Genomic DNA, 18,032 nt, shown 5'->3' with positions numbered 1-18,032 from the left:
GAGGGTAGGGTTGTTTGGGCTCCGATCTCTTCTGCTCATACTTTTACCTTTGATGGCAGCATAGTTGCTCCTTTAAAAGTAAACCAGAGCACTTCTAAGCCCACGAGGAGGACCCAGCGCCCCTCGTCCAGGGGGCATTTGGCCACTGAAACTGGTCTGTCAGCATCTGCAGAGAGCTCCCAGTGCAACAATGCAGAGAAGCTGGGCAGTGCCAGGCCTGGGCTCTTTCTGGTAGAGGGGAATGTCCAGAGACAGCACTGACCGAGTCCAGCCCATCTAGCCAGCCGGAGCTCCAAGGAGCGACCCTTGGCAATGCCCAGCCATCAGATATGGTCAGAAACAGTGCTGCTGTTAGCCTTTGTGGAGCGAGACCTTTATCGAAGCAACTCCAAATGCAATGGGAGCCTGCAGAATTCAGAGGCTCCAGGAGCCACGTGTCTGCCTCGTCCCAACTCTGCCTCAGATCCCAGGTCATTGCAGAAGCTGGCCACAGCAATTGCTCAGTGCTACAGAGTAGGGCTTTTGCCCCAGAGAGCAAAACATTGGTCCTTCCCTCTGGTCACACAATCGGGGAACAGGAACGGGACCCAGAAGCAGGTTGCTGGGTCCTGGAGCCCGGCCCATCTCTTCGTCTCTCTCCGCCTCTCCTTGCCTCCATGCCTAGCTTCTCCGCTTATCTCCTGCAAATGGGTCCCCCCTGGGTGTGTGATGCCAGGTGCTGGCACCCTCCTGTCCTGGGGAGCACTTCTTGGATGAGGCCTCACCTTCCGTGTGCCTGATTCCCTGGCCTCTAACTCCAGACACAGCCCCGGGTCTGGGCAATGCGCAGGAGCTCCATCCAGACACAGTGGACCTGGGACCCAGGCCGGAAGTAGGAGTCAGGCTGGGCTGAACTCCAGGGAGAAAGTGTCTCTGCCCCCGAGCTCTCTCCTGAGGGCAGCAGCGCACCAACGGCAGATGTGACCCCGGCTCACAGTGGCTCTGTGAGCCTGGCAAGCTCAGGCAAGCTGGTTTCTTCGGCCACATCCCTGGGATGTCCTGGAGTCCTATATGCTGCAGGGATTTGAGGTCCCTTGTACACATGATGTGATTCAGGGAGGGATCAGACTCCTGCCAAGCCAGCGCTGCTGCCGGGGCCCCCAGTGCAAACGAACCACATTCCTGGGGCTGGATGAACCTGGCCTTGTCTTCCCCCAGCACGTGGGAGACTTGGGGTCCATCTGAGAACCCTTGGCTTTTCCAGTCTAGCCCCTGGGTTGGGGCCATTTAAGCCAGGCCAGGCCAGGATGCAGGCAGAACCCCCGACCCTGCAGTGCCAAGAACAAGACCAGTGGAGCCCAAATGGCCAAACCAGGTGTGCGATGACCTGTGTGCGAGTCAAAGGTGCGTTTTACATGTGTAAGAGACATGACCCAGTGGAGACAAGTCTAAGGCAATCTGAGTGTGGCCCACTGCCATTCCTTGATTCATCCCAGTTCCACAAGGAGAGGCCCCAGGCCAGCCCTGCCTCGGCTGTATCTCCGGCACTAGAACAGGGGCGGCACGTCGTAGTGAACAGTTGTTGAGTGGATGGATGCAGGGAAAAGCTTCAAGCACGGCCTCTGAGGGCCTGTGTTTGCCTCTAGTAGAATATAAATGAACTTGAAATTTCCGATTTCCCAAAGTCCAAAGGAGTCACAAAGACAGAGCGATCATCGCGTCGGGAGATAGCTGGGGAGGAGTCATCACAGGCCAGACAGCAGGGCCCTGCAGCCAAAGGCGGCTGTGATCCCAACTCCAGCACTTGTCCCTTATGGAGATAAGGGACAAGCTACCCAGGTAGCCCCAGTTTCCCAACCATAAAGGTGTAAGTGTTAGCGAGGAATGAAGGAGCACAGGCACATGACAGGCACATGCAGCAGTGGGCCTGGGGCCTGCCACCCCGTAGACACTTGACACGTGTCTGCTCCCCTCTCCAAATGAGGAAGTCACTGGAGGAACCAATCTGGCCATGTAAAATGTAGGACATTCCCTCTGAGACAGCAAGCAAGAAGGCTATTGGAAATTGCACAGAGACGTCAAGAGCTTGGCCCAAGACCAACCAACAGGGCACGGCTCCAGAGCAAGGCACCTGCCCAGTGTGGGGTGGGGTGGCAGAGGCTGTGCGTACAACACCTGTGCGTTCACGGGCTGGCACAAGCCAGCCGTCATGGTTCACTGCACCGAACCGCTCCTCAAGGCAACCCCAAGTCAATGCCTCAAAAAACCACCCAGAAGGGGGAGCAGAAAGAATCAATTCCAATTTGTTAGGGCCTTCTGGGTGTGATAAAGCCAACCCCTGTCATCTCCACTGGCTTCCTGTTTCCGCTTTACTGAAAAGTGAAAACGCCATTCAATTAATGTAATTAAATCCACCCAAAGAGCTCGAGCTCAAAAACCACACTACAGGCGAGTGGTCAAACCCAACAGCAAAGCAAACCCCAACGGCTTCCTGTGCAAAGATGGGCAGGGACGCGAGGAGAAAGGAAGGGCCTGCTTAGCAGCTGGAGAGCATGCCTCCCAGCTCCACAAGGACCGGCCACCTGAGCCTCCCCAGACAGGAGGGACCCTGTGCTGACCGGCTGAATCATCAGTTCTACTCCTGTGGTTGTCATGGAAAACTGAGCTAAGAAGATCCTTGGGAGGTGAATAGAGTGATAAACCCTCCTTTTTTCCACTGATCATCAATTCTCCCTTGAACTCTCCAGGACATACCTTTCTGTGCCTAAGCCTAAGGACCAGAGGGGTCAGGGTTTCATCCCTGAGAAAGCGTGGGGCGGTCAAGTGGGGAACCTGAGCTGAATCCCATCCCCAGTCCTTTACACATGCTGTGTGACACTGAGCAGTACTCTGCACTTCTCTCTGCCTTTTTTTCTCCACCTAGAAAATGGTGACAATAGGACCTGTTGAACCCATCCTGTAAGGGTCAGGAGAATCAAACAAGATCCTAGAGTGTGTCCTGAACCGCAGGGTAACATGCAGGCATGAGTCATCCCAGGAGTGACTCACCGGGTTAGCCTCCCCTGACTGTGACCCACGTTGGGTCCTAAAAGTTGGTGAGGACCTCAGGTTGCCAGATAAAAAACAAGATGTCCAGTACAATTTGAATTTCAGATAAACAGTGAGTACCTGTTTTTAGTATAAGTATGCAATGATTAATTTGATAGAGAAATTTGACTAACACAAAGTATAGCCCAAATATAGGACATACTTATATTCGATACTAAAAAACGTTCATTGTTCTGTCTGAAATTCAGATTTCTCTGAGTGTCCAGTACTTCTAATTTGCTCAATCTGGCAATCCGGTCATGCCAGACCACCCCCTGCTATCTCCCTTGCTGTGTCCTGACTCCAGGACACCCAGGCGGGGGTCCCCAGCCCATCTCTGTCACTCAGCAGCTGTGTGACGTGGAACATTCTGAGGGCCCGTTATCTCATCTCACAGCTGACACTGATAGTGTGGAACCACATGGAGGAGTAAGGAGCTGAGGCCTCCCAGGAGCACCAGTCAGGGATCCCGTTCTGTGGACCCATCACACTTCCTCAGCCCTGGGGGCTCAGCTGAGGAGCTGTGTGGCGATCTGGATCAGGGTCCCCTGGCCACTTCCTGTCCTCACAGCCTGGGGCAGGCCAGCAGAGGTTGGGCTGCGTGAGCTGTCAGGCCTGGGCTGGCCGCTGGCCAGGAGTCCCATGGGAGACAAGGAGAAGGTGCAGCAGCAGAGCTTTTGGCCCTGCATTCCCACACTGCACACTCGCAGCAAACCTCTGTCATCACATCCTTGTGGCCCAAGAAGCATACTCAGCAACGGCAGCTGAAAGCCTTGACGAGTGGCCACCATGCCCCAGGCATCCCGTCAGTCAGAGACGAACCAGGCTGGAGACCTCACCCCCAAGGAGCTCAAAGACTTGTTGGAAAGACAGATTCACAGCAGATAAAGTAGAATAAAGTGGTGCAGGTGATTTTTCTAGAACTCTATAAGGAATAGGGAATAGAGGAGGAAGCGGTCAGCAGCTGGTGACCAGTGAGCAGAGAGACAATGCAGTCAGAGGGACTGCCACGCCCAGGAGGCAAGGAGGCAAGCCAGGACCCACCTGGGCTTGCAGCTCCTTTGTCCAGAGCACTGCAGGCCTGGTGGGAGGGGAAGTGTGGGGACAGCTCCAGCTCCCCCACCGAGGGAGCCTTGAGGATCATGCAGAGGCATTCGCAAGGGATCAGAAGAGAGATAAAAAACTGTATCTGCACAAAGCAGCCTATTCCAGTCCATGATAGGTCAACAGCATCGTGCAGCGTGGCATGGAAAACGTCATTGCGTGAGAAAATATTTTGGAAGAGTCAGAATTTAGTAATGATTGTGCAAAGCCTATTTCATTTCTCATGTGAGATAAAGCTGGTTCATTGGGGATGCTAGCTCAGATGTGGTTTGTTTGACATATTCTGATTCAAAAAGATGACCCTGGCAACGAGGAGAAGACGAAACACATGTTCAAGTGTAATTCTCCTAGCCTCTGGCTACAGGGGCACCTATATGCCCCCGGTTTGCCCCAAGCATGTCTTCATCGTGGTTGTGTCACCAGAGCCTTTGGCCAGTCCCTGATGACTGAACTAGAAAGCCCTGCCCATCCACTCCTGCTGGGGATCCCATTTCCCCTCGTGCGCTCAGGTGCTTTGCAGGACCCATGCCCTGCATCCAGCATCCATGGATGGAGTGTTGGAAGACAAGTGCTCAGAGTGCTGTCAAGCCTCCAGGGCTGCCTGTATAACACAAGGCAAATGCCAGCACTTCACCGGCTGGCACCCCTAATTTAGGTATCGGATCAGTTAATGATCATTCGCAACGCGGCTGTAATCAACACACCAGTTAATGTACGCAACAATTATTTGCTGGACACTAGCCCTCCAGAGAGATTCAAAACCACTCCCCAACTTGGAGCACTGAGTGCCATTAAAGAGACAAACAGGAAAATGGCAAAGTTGTGAGGTCACTTATTTCTCCCTGATGTAAATGCTAGCCTATATTCACCCTGAAACGCAACCCTAACTTACCTGGTACACGCCATGGTGTGAGTGAACGCCTTCTGCTAGCCTATGAGCTGGCTCTAAGGATAACTGTTCCACCTGCTTCCACGTCCCAACACAGGCAGATTTTATATATTTTAGGGCTTGGAATCAAAAAGGAAATTAAATCCACCTGGATTCAAACTCACTAATTTGAAATTTACAATAATTCTGGAACTGTTGGACTATAACTGACTTTCAATAAAATAAGTCCTGCTAAGCCAGTCAGTAGTGTGAATAACGTCATGACAGAAGTGGAGGGGTTTGCTGGCTTTTTAACAGATATTTATTGTGCTGTGCACTATGCCACAAGAGATAGCCTGGAGAGCCAGAAAGACACAGGCCCTGCCACACTGAAGCACCCAGGCAGGTAGGAGAGATAAGCACTCAACAATAGTCACCCAGTTAAATACTTAATTACAATTATAATAAGTACTTCAAAGGAGAAGAGTATAGCACGCTGTAAAAGCAGATAGCAGAGAGACTTAAAATAGCCTGAGGAAGCTGCTTTATGAAGGGGCATGTGAACTGGGTTCTGAAGTATACGTAGGAGTTAAGCAGGTAACAGGAGAAAGGTAGAGTTAAAGAACTCCAGGCAGAGGGGACCATATGTGCAAAGGCCCTGAGGCAGGAGGTAGCATGGCATATTGAAACTAGTAAAAGTCCCGGGTGGCTGGAAAGCCAAGCATGAGGGGGGAAATAGTCCAAGAGGAGGATGAAAAGGGAGGCTTTGTTAAGGGAGACTGATTTTTCAAACTGGGAAGCCATTGAGGGATTCTAAGCAAGAGGGTGACATGAATAGATTTGGTTTATAACAGGGGCTTCTGGGTGTAGTGCAAAAAATGACTATGGGTCCCTGCAGTAGACCAAGGGAGACACAACAGCAGCTGGGGCCACAGAGTGACCATGGAGGTGGAGATCAGTGTGCAGGGGGGCAAGAGACCTTTCAAAGATGAGACTCGTGGGACCTGGAAATGGATCGAATTAGGGGAGGCATGGAGGAGGGAGAGGGAGCAGTCCCAAGTGACTCAGATTTCTGGGGTCCTCAGAAGAACTGGCTTGTGGAAAGGTCACAGGCTCTGTTTTAAATGCATGGGTTTGTGGAGCTGTCCAGGGGGCAGATGGAGACAGAGGCTGGAGCCCAGACAAGTGGCCCGGCCTGGACATGCCGTCATTGCATGGCTGCTCTTGACAACCACGGTATGGGTAAAATCACCTGTCAAGCCTGTAAAGGGAGAAAAGAAGAGGCCCCAGGGCCAGGCACAGAGGAAATCCAGCCACCTGGGAGAGGAAGATAAGAGGTGAACAGTTAGGCCAGGGAGAGGTAAAGTGTGTGCGTCCCACAAATCAAGGTGGGAGAGCTTCCCAGAAAGATAGTGGCCAACAGTCTTGATTGCAGCTTGGAAGTCAAGTCAGATAAGGAGGAAAGTTACCCCTTGGGTGATCCACCGGGAGAGGGGAGACTAAAGGCAGAGCAAATGAGTCAAGGAAATAATGGGGGGTGAGGAGTCAGGAAGCATTTAAGAGAGCAAACTAATTTTGAAGGCCATAGACATAAATAGGAACTTACCGCGCCATGGATAAGTATTCATTCTTGCTCCTATATATTCATCAGGGCAGATTCCAAGCCCTTGTCTATAGCCTGATTCGACAATATGCCGTTTTCCCTCATTCATGTTACCTGAGGGGAGCTGCATCCTTTCACCTGAAAAGTGCTCTATGAGCCAGGCTTTTTAGCAATTCAGGTTGGCTTCCTTCAAATGGTCCAAAGCAGTGAGCAGGATGGTTTTGCGCTGGCCTCCAGAAAACCCATTTCAGCAGCAATGACAGTGAGCCCATGACGCCCCGCACAGAGTGACGGGCTCCCTAGATGTCCACAAAATGAAAGCACCACATCCTTCTGCACCTCTGTCTTGTCCATGTGCGGCAGGAATTGATTTCATCCTCACGGCTAACTTGTACCCCAGTGGAGCTGCGGGCAGTGCTGTAGACCGGGCTCTCTAGTTAGCGACACAAGTCTGAATTTTCCAGATTGCCTTAAGATGCAAGACCAGGAATTCTTCTCCATAGAACTTCTCCATCTTTCTTGCTCCTTCTTTTCTGTGCCTGCTTGCCCTCCATGAAAACTGAAGATGAAAACACCCAGTTCAGAGCATTGCCACAAACATTTATTCGGCTTCTGTGTTGGTGTGTTCAGGACACAAAGACAAACAAGACTCCCTTCCTGGATTCAAGGAATTATCTTTCTAGTTGAGGAGAGAATGACGCAATCGTCAGTTCCTCAGATACACGGGTTATGGTATGTGATGTGTGACAATACGGCGTGAGCTATGGAATAGGTGAATCCGGCATTCAGTGGGGATATAAAAGATAGCCTTGGGGGGTCAGAAATGGGGTGAACCAGGTGGTGGGCAGCACAAAGGCCCTCTATGCACCTCCAAAGAAATGCACTCCACAAATTTGAATTACTATGATTATTAATATTATTAATAAACTACCGTGGACTAGATTAATATCAGGAGCTACAAGAAGAGGACGGTCTTCTGGAAGCCGCAATGATCTGCATTTACAATTTGCATAGGAGATTTATTTTAATTAGTTCACACTTCATTCTGAGCACTCTTAAAATTCTCCTGGGTAGCTTTTTGTTTCTTTTAGCTGTCAAAATAGATACTCAAGCCTCCTGCCAACAATAAATCGAACAGTACAGCCTGCCGAGTGGATTCAGGTTTGGCTGGTCTAATTCTCTTTGCTGCAAAACCTGAGTTATTAATTCACATGGGAAAAGGGCCTTTGGTCCTATTGGATTAGCAAAAAAAATGGTTCACAGCTGGGCTAATCATAGTAGATATCCCGAAGACTTAAGACAGGTTCCTAAAGATTTCTTGGACCAGAGACAAATTCATGAATATTGGAAGAGATATAAATCTATCTTGGTTTCCCCCAAAATGCCTGCGTTTGGAATTTTGTTGAGTTCAAGTGTGAAATCAAAAAAAGTTTGAAAGCCAATTGAATTATTGACATTTAAAGATAGCTTTCGCAATGAAGACCTGCTTGGCTTTTTGCTCCTTTGGGTTCTCATGAAATTATTTTTTTCTTCTTTCTAGATGGGCAGCAATGACAGCAAATGTAAGCATGAAAAGAAGTTTTAAAACTACAGCTCCTAAAACCCGGGAAGACAGGCACCCGCAACCCCCACTGCTGTAACAGGTACGGAAGCAACCCAAGAGTTGGCCCCTGGAAACACCTTCGGTCTGAGCTACTCTGCTGAAGATTCCACTGGGTATTGGGAGACCGGGGGGGGCAGTGGGGGAAGGAAGCCAACGTTTTGATCGTCCCATCTGAACCCAGGTCCGTCAAAACAGGGTGGAAGAAATTATCTGGGGGAAGCTAGCAAGAAGGAGGTCTCTCTTTTTCCTGAGGCAGCAGGAATGTGGTTATTTTCCGAATACTCTAAATATCAGTGACCAGCTTTTGCTACTGTTTGGAATTATGACAGAGACCCAAGATCAGTTTAGGTTTTTGGGCCACACGCAACAGAAACAGAAACTGGACACATGAAGTAGACATGGATAAGTATTCAGAGGAAATGGGAATCCTTGTAGACTCAAGGTGAAGGCTGAGGTTTCAGGTGGGAAAGGACAAACAGAAGGTGCTGCTGCTGGAAAGCAGACTCCATCCTTGTGTCACTCCAGGAGAAACAGTACAATGGGCTGGCCTGGGTCTCACGTCTGCACTTGGCCCTGAGAGGTCTCTGCAGGCTCCTTGACGTTCAGCCCCGCCAAGACTGAACGCCAAAGGGAGAGGAAATTCCCCAGAAGGTATCAGAAGAGGGGATAGGAGCTGAGTGTTTACAAAATAACAAATGTCTGCTAATAGGAGGTGGTATTTAATTGACTAAGGGTGTTTACTTAACTCTAAGATTCTAATTTAGATCTCCAACTATCCTATTTCCATCTTAATGTGGAAGCAGAGAAACCTTAGTGTTACTAATTTCAGTCATTGCTGAGGTCAAAACCCCAGCATTCAGGACAGAATGAATGACTCCCTGACGATATCAGTAAGACCTCAAGGTATGGAAAACTTGACTTACAGTGATCAAAGCCATGAAGGACCCCCAACTTGCCCCAATAACACAGATTCCAGAGGCGCAGCGATTCTGGCCCAGACTTACAGCCCAGCAGGGCCACAAGGAGTCAGGAGTATTCTTCTGTCCACCAGGCCATCCTCTGCAAATTGCCTTGAGTCGTCATTGTTTGTCCCTCAGGGCTGCAAACTGAATGCCTCAGTATTATGTGCTGAATTGTAACCCCCCAAACTCACATGGTGAAGTCCTAACCCCTCAGGACCTCAGAATGTGATTTATTTGGAAACAGAGTCATTGCAGATGTAAGTAGCTAAGATGAGGTCATTCGAGAGAGTTCTAACGCAATAGCACCAGTGTCCTGACGCACAGAGGGGAGAAGGCAGCCATCTGCAGGCCGAGGAGGGAGGCCTGGAACAGATCCTCCCCTCTGAATGAACCAGCCCTGCTCACAGCTCCATCTGGGACCCCCAGCCTCCAGAACCGTGAAATAATGAATGTCTGTCCTTTAAGCCATCCGTTTGTGGTCTTCGTTACAGCAGCACTAGCAAATGAAGACAGACGGTTTCAGTCTTCGTGTCTGCGCTAAAGCAGGAAGAAAGGGCACCAAGAGAATGGAGACAATGGGGACGGTTCCTTTGATCAGAAAAGGCAAGAGTTTTCCCAGACGTCAGAATGCTTCCACCCGTGGCCAGAGCTAGCTGTGTGGGAGTCTGAGACCATGAGCATGTAGCCTCTGCAGCTTTTTGAGAGGAAGTAGAAGAGAGAGAAGGGGGCGGGGACAGGGCCGAGGTTAGCCAGGCACAGGGGCTGGGCTGATGCTCTCTTCTTTCGAGTACCTTCTAAAAGACACCTACTGTGCTTTCTGGGGTGCAAGAGGCCCGATTTTCAAGGCCAGGCTGAGGAGCATGTAAACCCAGGCTTTCGCAGGGCGGGTCAGTGGTGCCTCGACAGCTCATCCAGTTTACTAGAACTTGGGGTCCTTTGCTTTCTCTGGCAGCCCCAGCTCAGCCCTTTCATTCATAAAAACGAGTCGGCCTGCCAATGAATCAGCATCAGAAACCCACCAGAAGTGCTGTGGTCAAGAGACAGGAAAGAGAAAACCCCAAAGAAAGCTGGCCTCCAGGAGCCAAAGCACAGCAGTGCTCACACGGCAGCATCAGGCCCTTGCGGGACACCTGGTGGGTGACCCTCCATGAGGAGCCAGGACCGGATCCGGGCCTCCTGAGGCTGGGGCCCTGCCACCCTGGTGATGCATCTTCATCTTCCACCCCCTGCAGCCCTCTTCAGGCCCCTACGCCTACTGCTCGAGCCAGCCAGGCAAGGAGGGGAGATGTGAAGGGGGCCGCTGTGTGAGTGTTTCATCTGTCAGCTGAGGACTCACAGTACCCTGCTAGCATGTTCACTGTCCCAAATGCCCCCCATGTGAGCCCACTCCAGGCTCTATACTTGCTATTTTATCTAACTTTTCACGTATTCCCATACTCGTCCCCTGCCCTGGCCAGGCCTGCTCTAGGCGTTGGAGGTGTGTACCCAGTGGTCGTGATCAGGGTCCCAGCAGGAAGCAGCATCCAGGCAGAACCCAAAAGGGAATGCAATGAACCAGCTCACCCCATTAGGATGGCTACTATCAAAAAAAGAAAACAAAAAACAAACGAAAAAACCCAAAGCAGACATTGAAACTCCTGTGCACTGTTTGGCGGGTGTGTAAAATGGCACAGCCAATGCAGAAAACAGTATGGTGACGCCTCAAAAAATTAAAAATAGAACTACATAGAACTACTATATGATCCATCAATGCCACCTCTGGGTATGTGCCCAAAAGAACTGAAAGCAAGATCTTGAACAGACATTTGGACACCTATGCTCATAGCAGCACTATTCACAATAGCCGAAAGGTGGAAGCAACCTGTGTCCACTGACAGATGAATGGATAAACAAAATGTGGTACATGCATACAATGCATTACTATGTAGCCTTAAAAAGGAAGGAAATTCTGACACACGTGGCAGCATGGATGCTCCTTGAGGACATTATGCTAAGCGAATAAACCAGTCGTACTGTCTGATACCATTCATATGAGGTACCTAGAGTAGTCAAATTCATAGAAACAGAAAGTAGAATGGTGATTTCTAGGGGCTTGGGGTGGAGAGAACGGGGAGTTATTGTTTAACGGGTGCAGAGTTCAGTTTTGCGAGATGAAAAAGTTCTGGAGGTGGGTGGTAGGGATGGTTGCACAACAATACGAATGCACCTAGAACAACTGAACTGTACACTTAAAATGGTTGAGATAGTAAATTGTACTTCCTATATATTTCACCACAATTCTTTTACAAAAAGAAGAAAAGAATGTAATGAAGTGGCTCTCACAGAGGTGTAGGCAGAATTAGGGAGACCCCAGGATGTGGAGTCCCTCAGGAAGCGACAGCCATCCTTCCAGCAGCCCCGGGGGGAGAAAGGCAGCTGTGTTGCTGGGCCCAGTGACAGTCAGAGCCCAGGGGAGGGGCTGTAGTTAGAGACGACTGCAGTGTGGCCAGGACCCCACCCCACAGTCAGAAGCAGGAAGTGGGGGGACAGAAATGCCAGGGATGCTGGCTCCCCCTCCATCCAGGCTCCTACCAGCACCTTCCACGGGCCACACCCAAGAGAGAGAAGGATTCCAGCGAAGCAGGCTCTGGGGGGCTGTGCCCTCTTGGGGTGGCTCTGGGACAAGGGCAGTGGGCAAGCAGACAGCCTAGTGGCTCCTGAGCGTCTGGTTCTTATAGTCTAAGGAAGGGATAGACAACAGAGAAGTACATTTAATTTTAGATTGTGCTCCGTACTCCCAAAGAAAATAAACCAGGCGTGTGACAGACAGTGAGGAGGGAACACCCCATGCAATGCCAGGGAAGTTCACTCTGCAAACATGACACATCTGGCACTGTGTTAGTCACGGCTCTCCAGAGGAACACAACCGATAGGATGTATGGACATGTACATAGAGGGAGAAGGAGATTTATTGTAAGGAACTGGCTCATGTAATGGTGGGAGCAGCAAGTCCAGTATCTTCAGGGCAGGCCGGCAGGCGGCACACCCAAGGCGGGCTTGATGTTGCAGCTCCAGCCCAAAAACTAGAGGTAGAATTGCCTCTTGCTTGGGGGATCTCAGCCTTGAGGATGAGGCCCACCCACACCGTGGAGAGTAAACCGCTTTACTGGCATTTCACCAAAAACTGGGCACCATGGCCCAGCTAGGTTGACACGTAAAACTGACCATCACAGGCACCCTTGCCCATCCAGACCAGTGTGTCATTCTTGTTTGGAGCCATTAAGTTGGATATCATATCCATACTCTGCACTTTTTCCTTTTGCAGAGAAAAAACTTCCCACTTGGCAATTGCATCTGATCATCAGGAAGCTCTAGTTTTGTGGGGAGAAGGCTGCATCCAACCCTTCCGAAATCATCACCCAGAGGCGCCCACTGACTGGCAGGGAAGGTCTTCCTGGCTGGCAGACGATGCAGGGGAGTAAGAAGTGCACAGACGGCTTCAGCGACTCCTCGAGTATTGGCAGCGTGCTGGACGAGGCAGACAGGGAGGTGAGCAGCCTCACCGACCGGGCCTTCCGGAGCTTGTGCATCTCCGAGGACGCATCCTTCCACGACTCTGACCTGGGCCTGTCCCCAGATATCACCCGCCAGGTGTTTGGGAATTTTCACCAGGGAACGGTGAGCCACACCCACAGGAAAAGTGGCATTTGGAGCCAGTTACCATCCCAAGGCACCGAGCATGCCGGCTGGGCGGCCACGTTCCAACAGCTGCCCAAGTACGTTCAAGGGGAGGAGAAGTATCCCAAGAGCAGCCCCCCGCTGACCCCAGCCCAGAGGAGACTAGAAGTGCCAGTTTCCGGCCTGAGGAGCAGCAACAAGCCTGTTTCCAAAGTGTCGTCACTGATTAAATCTTTCGACAGGACTGAAAGCCAACGCTGTGACAGCAGGCCTCCTACCAGCAAGCCTCCAGCTCTCAAAAATCCCCCCAAATTTGCTCCTCTTCCAGAAAGTGGCGTCAACTTCTGCTTCGATTCTGCCTTTTTGACCGTCAGGAGGGTGCCCGCCGAAGTCTCTGGCACCCATCAGAACAGCCACCAGCCACCAGGCAGGAAGCACGGAGAACAGGAGTCCCCCAAGAATCCCGAAATGGCCTGTCGCGGCCCCAACAGCTTCCTCCCAACACCCAAAAACGCAGCCAATTCGTTTGAGTCAAAGTTCCCCTCTCCAGCCCACAAGGCAGCCACTGGTGAGTCTGGAAGGGGCCAGGAGTGGGCTCGCAGAGGGACCTTTCTTCATAGTGAAAACAGTGCTTTTGAGTCGTGGAACGCTCACCAACCGAGGCTGCCGGAGAGGATGGATGCTGCTGACGCCGTCCCAGAAAGCAAGGCTCCCCGACATGATGAGGACACGCCCTCGCTAAGGGAACCCAAGGCCCCCGAGCGCAAAGCCTCCCCCTGCCATGTCCAGGCCAGCCGCGGTCAGGAAGAAAACAGGTTGGCCTCAGGGACTCTCTCCACATCCGGAACCTGGGGATCTAGGGATCCAGGAGCCCAGGTATTTGCTACGGAGGGAAAACCTTCCAGCTCACAGCCTGACCCTCCACTGAAACCAACTCATGCCCCCTGGAGGAAACCAAAGCCTGGCAAGGGAGGGAAAGAAAGTCTCCAAGATGCTGCAGAAGAAAAGAAGCAGACCAACCAGAGAGGCCCAGCCTTGTACACAAAGCACAATCCCCAGGGGCAGTTTCCAGAAAAGGATGCTCTTGACATGCCTGTGGACCTCCAGGAGCATTACGGTCCTCCTTTCAACATCAGTAAGCTTCTGACCCCTGTCATACCCACCAAGCATGTTCTGGAGTCATCCGACAGCCAGCCGGCGGAATTAACCCCATCACCCCCAGAACAGCTAAATGGATACCAAGAGAAGGAGCCCAGTGAATGTCAGTCCCGGGACAGCTACAAATCCAAAGCCCCCAGCCTGCTGTTCAACCTCAAAGACGTGCGGAAGCGCGTGAAGAGCACCTACAGTCCCTCACCTCTCTTAAAAGGCCTCGATGAGAAAACCAGAGGCAAGCAAGAATCCCTGAGCAATGGTGGCCTCCTTCCCAACGGGCTCGAGGAAAGCCTTCCAGACGAGCTTTCTAAAGAGACACCAGCTGACACCCCTTCTGTGTCTCTCATCAGTACCCAGAAGGACCCCAAATCTGAACCCAGGGCAGCCTCTGCAGACAACTGCCTAACTCTTACCTCGCCATCAGCTATCACCAAAGGCCCCTTCTGTGTCAACGGTGAGGCTGCCGATAGGAACAGCTGTGAGAAGGAAGACACCAATGGAGAATCAGAGATGGGTAGTGGCAGGCCCGGCTGGCAACCAGACTCCAGGAAACGCCTCCCCAGGAAGCATCTGTCCCTGAAGCTTTGCAGTGGAGACCCCGAGAGGGCAAGGGCTGCGGAGACCCTGAAGGCCCCAGGCGTGGAGAACGGATTCTTGAGATCCATCTCTCAAGAGACAGAACCCGAGAGAGAGGCAAGACTTCAGAATCCAAACTTCAACCAGAAATTCTCCCCAGGGCCCCTTTCTCCCGAGGAGGAAGATGTGTTTTATAGCGACAGCCAGTCTGATTTCATGCCAAGCCTCAAAAGTAAGGCCAAATTCAGCACCAGCTCTTCAGATCAGTCCTTTGCCTCATTTGAGGATCAGCAGAAGACGTGGTTCACCGAGAGCCAGCGGGAAGACAGGAGGCATGACGTAAGTACAGGTGACAGTCAGAAAGATGAGCAGGAGACAGTGGTGGAGGAAGATGAACTAAAGCACTGTGCCTTGAGTAATGAACACGCATGCGTGGAGGAGCACAGCAGGCGGGAATCCGTCCAAGGAGAAGAGGAAAGTTTGCCAGGAGGTAGCCCTAGGAAGGCATGGAGCGAGGAAGCTAATTTCAGAGGCATTGGGATTGGGGGAAGTAAGGATACGGCTCTTTCACATACCAAAGACCTAACCCCTTCACCATCTTCCACTTCAAACAAGCACATCCTCTTTGCAATTAAAGACAATACCCTCAGGGCCACCCCCGTAATAAAACCCATCATGTTGCCCCTCCTGAGGTCCATGTCCTCAGACTCCCCACTGGGCAGCGGCCACAAAGAGGAGGAATTGCCAAGGCCAGGCTGGGGTGGAGATGCTGGTCTTTGTGCCCCCGCAAGCCAGGAAATACCCAGCACCCCGACACCCACCAGTGTGCGGGGCACACACATGAGGGGGGCAGCCTGTGAGGGCATGGAGGACCACGGGTGGGTGCCCAGCACAGCCAGGTTGGAGGCCTCCCAGGCAGCCCCAAAGGCATATGTCCCATCTCCTTCTCTCACGGGAGAGGACCAAGGGCTGCAGCCGCCCCTAGAGGCCACAAGCAGAGTCGCGGCAAACAACAGCAAGAGCAGTTCCGCAGAGCGGGGGAAGCCGGGTGCTCCAAGGTGCATCCCCAGGATCGCGTTGCCAGAAGGTGACCTAGAAGACCAGTCACCCCCACGGCAGCTTGCAACCTGTCGGGAAGAGCAGGCCCAAGGCTTCAAAGGTGACTTTTTGTCTACACCCAGAGCAGGGCCCCCGGGGAGAAGATTGGTCCCTGGGGAGCTGGCAGCTTCCCCTAACGCCAGCTCCCTGGAGGAGAACAGCGCGTGCTCCCCTGCCGCCAGCAGCATTTGGGACGACCCTTCCCAGGCCCCCAGCGAGCCCAGCCTGCTGCAAGGGGAGCCTCCCCACCGCAGCCCCTGGGCCAGCCCCGGCCCTGGCAGGGTGGCCCGGAGGGAGGACCTGACACATGCCCTCACGTGGGAGCCCGGCTCCGAACCCCAACTGGAGCCTTCAGCAGAGGACCTCAGGACGCTCTCTCCAAGAGGCTCCTTGCAGGACACGGCTGCCGGCTCAGCTGGCCTCCTGGAGAAGCCAGAGCCTCCTGCTCAGCTGGAGAGGGCGGCTGGCAAGCCACCTGCCGTCCCACCCAAAACAGAGAAGGCCCTGCGGCGGGCGAAGAAGCTGGCAAGCAAGAGGAGAAAGACCGACCAGCCCCAGGGAAAGCATGATGAACGCCAGGAGGAAAAGGAAAAGCCGTACCCTGAGGACTCAGAGCGCAGGCCATTGTCCCCTGGAGAGAGGCCCCGACCCCGGTTCCCCGTGGTCCGTTCCCTACCCCCTCCCGTGCACCGACACTCCGTGTCCGCCTTCTCAGAGCCGGTCCAGAGGCGGCCTGGGGGGCCCCAATCCCTTACACCCCTGCCCCCTTACCCTGCCACCCAGAAGGTCCTCCAAGACCCCCAATCTGGAGAGTACTTTGTCTTTGATCTGCCACTCCAGGTGAAAATCAAGACCTTCTATGACCCAGAGACAGGCCAATATGTCAAGGTCTCCGTCCCATCCTCTGAGGGGGCTTCCCCTGAGCCAACGCCCCCGGACGCCCTTGCTGCTCCCTATGTGCTGTACCCCGGCTGCCAGCCCCTGCCCGTGACGGCCTTGATGCCCCTGCGCTGCTCCTCTCAGCTCTCTGCCCCCACCTTCCTAAGGCAGCGCCCTCACGCCACCGAGGCAGCCGGCCCCAGGCCCCAGAGTGCCCGTGACGCGGGCCTGCCGCTGGCCTCTGAGCCTCCCGACAGCCCCACCCAGCACTCTGCAGGCCAGCTCCCCGAGGGGCCTCCCCAGAGCCCCGGGGAGGAGGGGGGGGATGCTCCGAGCCTGGGCATTATCTCCATCAGCGACCTAGAGGACTTTGCCACAGAAGGCATTTCCTGAGAATCCCAGCAGACTAACCCGCCCCCAGTAAACCCAGAAGAGCTTACTTCCCCCTCCCCCAGAACAATCACACACACACACACACACACGAACACACGCACGCACACAAGCGCACACACACACATCAACTCATCCTCAGCCATTTGAGAACCCTAAAGTTTCAAAGGAAGTGGAGATCCTGAGAAAACCCAACCTGAAGGGCTCCCCGGGGCTCCCCTCCCTGGGAGGGCACTGCTCTGCTCACATAAGCAGGTCCCTTCAGAGCCTCTTCCTGGATCCCAGATCTGCTCCGTTTCTTTTCTCCTCCCCTCCCTGCCTCCCTGTTCTCCCCTGGCCCTGCGACCAGGGTGAGTATAGCCTCCTACCTAACCAGCTGTTCCCCCCAGCATCCCACCCACTCCTCCTCAAGGGTCGGCTCCCACAGCGAGCCAGTCCCAATGCCCCCAGAAACGCTGTGCAGCCCTGAGCGCTGCCCAGCAAGCAGACCACCCACACATCCCCTGCTAGGTCAGGTGTGGCACACAGCGGTCACCGCACCCCTGCTCAGACACAGCAGCCCTTCCAGCTCGCCTCAGGGGAGAAATGGCTGAGGGCCTACCCAACTCAATCTTGCAGAAATGTTTATTTGAATAGTATGGGTTTTCTTTACGGAAGAAACTTTCCTCTGAAGGCTATTTTCTGATCACCTTGTAAAAAGTGAAACAAGTTTGCAGATGCGGTTCTGCCCCTGGACGCCTATGTTTCTTCTGTGGGCGGTGGTGGGTCTGTGCCGGTGAGTAAAAGGTCATGAACTCCAGGCCTCCCATCGTAGCTGGGCAGCCACCCTGTCTGAGCCTTCTTGGGCCAGGCTCTCCACTAGCACTGGGGCGGCAGAGACAAGGAGGACCCACCCCCACCATCAAGGATGACCTGGGACCTGAGTCAGGCCCTGACCGTCCCCATTCAATGAGCAGTACCTGTGGCCTGTGCTCAAAAGTAAATTGCGTTTCCACCAAGTCCCTCTGGGGATTTGGAGGGACGTGCCTGAATCCACCCAGGGGAACAGGGTGCAGTGACCTCCTCTGCACC

At 53.0% G+C, this 18,032-nt stretch overlaps 1 protein-coding gene across 4 annotated transcripts in view; it reads left to right on the top strand.

Moving 5' to 3' along the window:
- Positions 1-17,409, top strand: part of C5H10orf71 (chromosome 5 C10orf71 homolog) — a 54,969-nt gene extending 37,560 nt beyond the window's left edge. For all 4 annotated transcript variants that reach the window (XM_057737122.1, XM_057737119.1, XM_057737121.1 and 1 more), the window contains 2 exons: positions 8,182-8,284; positions 12,511-17,409. In XM_057737122.1, coding sequence (XP_057593105.1) covers positions 12,654-16,964 — 4,311 coding nt within the window. In that variant the 5' untranslated portion in view covers positions 8,182-8,284; positions 12,511-12,653 and the 3' untranslated portion in view covers positions 16,965-17,409. The remainder of the gene's footprint in view (positions 1-8,181; positions 8,285-12,510) is intronic.
- The last annotated feature ends 623 nt before the right edge of the window (positions 17,410-18,032 follow it).

Source organism: Hippopotamus amphibius, chromosome 5, assembly GCF_030028045.1.
Source record: "Hippopotamus amphibius kiboko isolate mHipAmp2 chromosome 5, mHipAmp2.hap2, whole genome shotgun sequence".
Lineage (NCBI taxonomy): Eukaryota > Metazoa > Chordata > Mammalia > Artiodactyla > Hippopotamidae > Hippopotamus > Hippopotamus amphibius.
Note: the sequence above shows the minus strand (reverse complement) of the source record. Positions and strands in the feature narration are given on the sequence as shown.